The sequence below is a fragment of the Macrobrachium nipponense genome, chromosome 4 (assembly GCF_015104395.2).
Source record: "Macrobrachium nipponense isolate FS-2020 chromosome 4, ASM1510439v2, whole genome shotgun sequence".
Taxonomy (NCBI): Eukaryota; Metazoa; Arthropoda; class Malacostraca; order Decapoda; family Palaemonidae; genus Macrobrachium; species Macrobrachium nipponense.
The window spans coordinates 47218007-47218817 of record NC_061100.1 but is presented as its reverse complement, the minus strand read 5'-3'; the positions used below and the strand labels follow the sequence as shown (position 1 = coordinate 47218817).

At 36.4% G+C, this 811-nt stretch overlaps 1 protein-coding gene across 1 annotated transcript in view; it reads right to left on the bottom strand.

Moving 5' to 3' along the window:
- Positions 1-394: 394 nt before the first annotated feature.
- LOC135210910 (gamma-aminobutyric acid receptor subunit rho-1-like) overlaps positions 395-811 on the bottom strand; it is a 44064-nt gene continuing 43647 nt past the window's right edge. Inside the window, exon 11 of the mRNA XM_064243861.1 lies at positions 395-811. This exon is cut by the window's right edge and continues 38 nt beyond it. Within this exon, the coding sequence (XP_064099931.1) occupies positions 571-811 (241 nt within the window). The 3' untranslated portion in view covers positions 395-570.

Genomic DNA, 811 nt, shown 5'->3' with positions numbered 1-811 from the left:
AGCACATGGTTTTAGTGACAAATAACAAATTTCACCTTCAGATATAAACACAGCTACTCTGGTGTCTTACAGTGCCGTTCTAGTGAGGCTTGTAGAGCTGGAAATGGCGTACCTAATCACTTTACCCGATTTTTGGTAAAATAGGCAGCATAATGACCCTTTATAGAGTGATATCGTCTAAGTAACAGTTTTATCGGTTAAAGGATGTGATATTTAAATGTATGATGCGAAATCAAATTCTTAATTTATTAAACGCAAGGCTTTTGCAACTGAAGTTCAGTCTGCAAGAGTAATTTTAAAACAGTTCCTTAAAAACAAGCACTGAACCAATGAAACCACCAAAAATTGTTTCATTTTTCTTCATGACCTACAGGGTAAAAAGTGAAACCACGAATACATAAAGACTTTATTTCATGCATGAGAGAGAAAAACAGAAGCTATTGTATTTAATAGAGACAAGTATGAATGATAAAAGTATTTAATGAGAATTATTTAAAATGACTCTCAAGATTTATAAATCCTGTTACTTTCTAAAATCCACGCTCATCTTGTAATAACATGAATGGAAATCTAGGTAAGATAGTAAGGCCAATAAACCAAACAGCACAAGGAAAAAAGAATAGGCATTCCAATCTGCCCTATTCTTTCTACCACGTATTCCTGAAGTGCCTGTCGAAGCCTAGGATTACAATTTTCTTCCTTGGAACTTGAAGCCTGGATGGCAAGGGGAGAGGATTCCTTGGATTCCTTCACACAATAAACAGGAGGGCTTGGCGAGCCACAAGGACGGCCTTCGTGGGTATTACTAGAA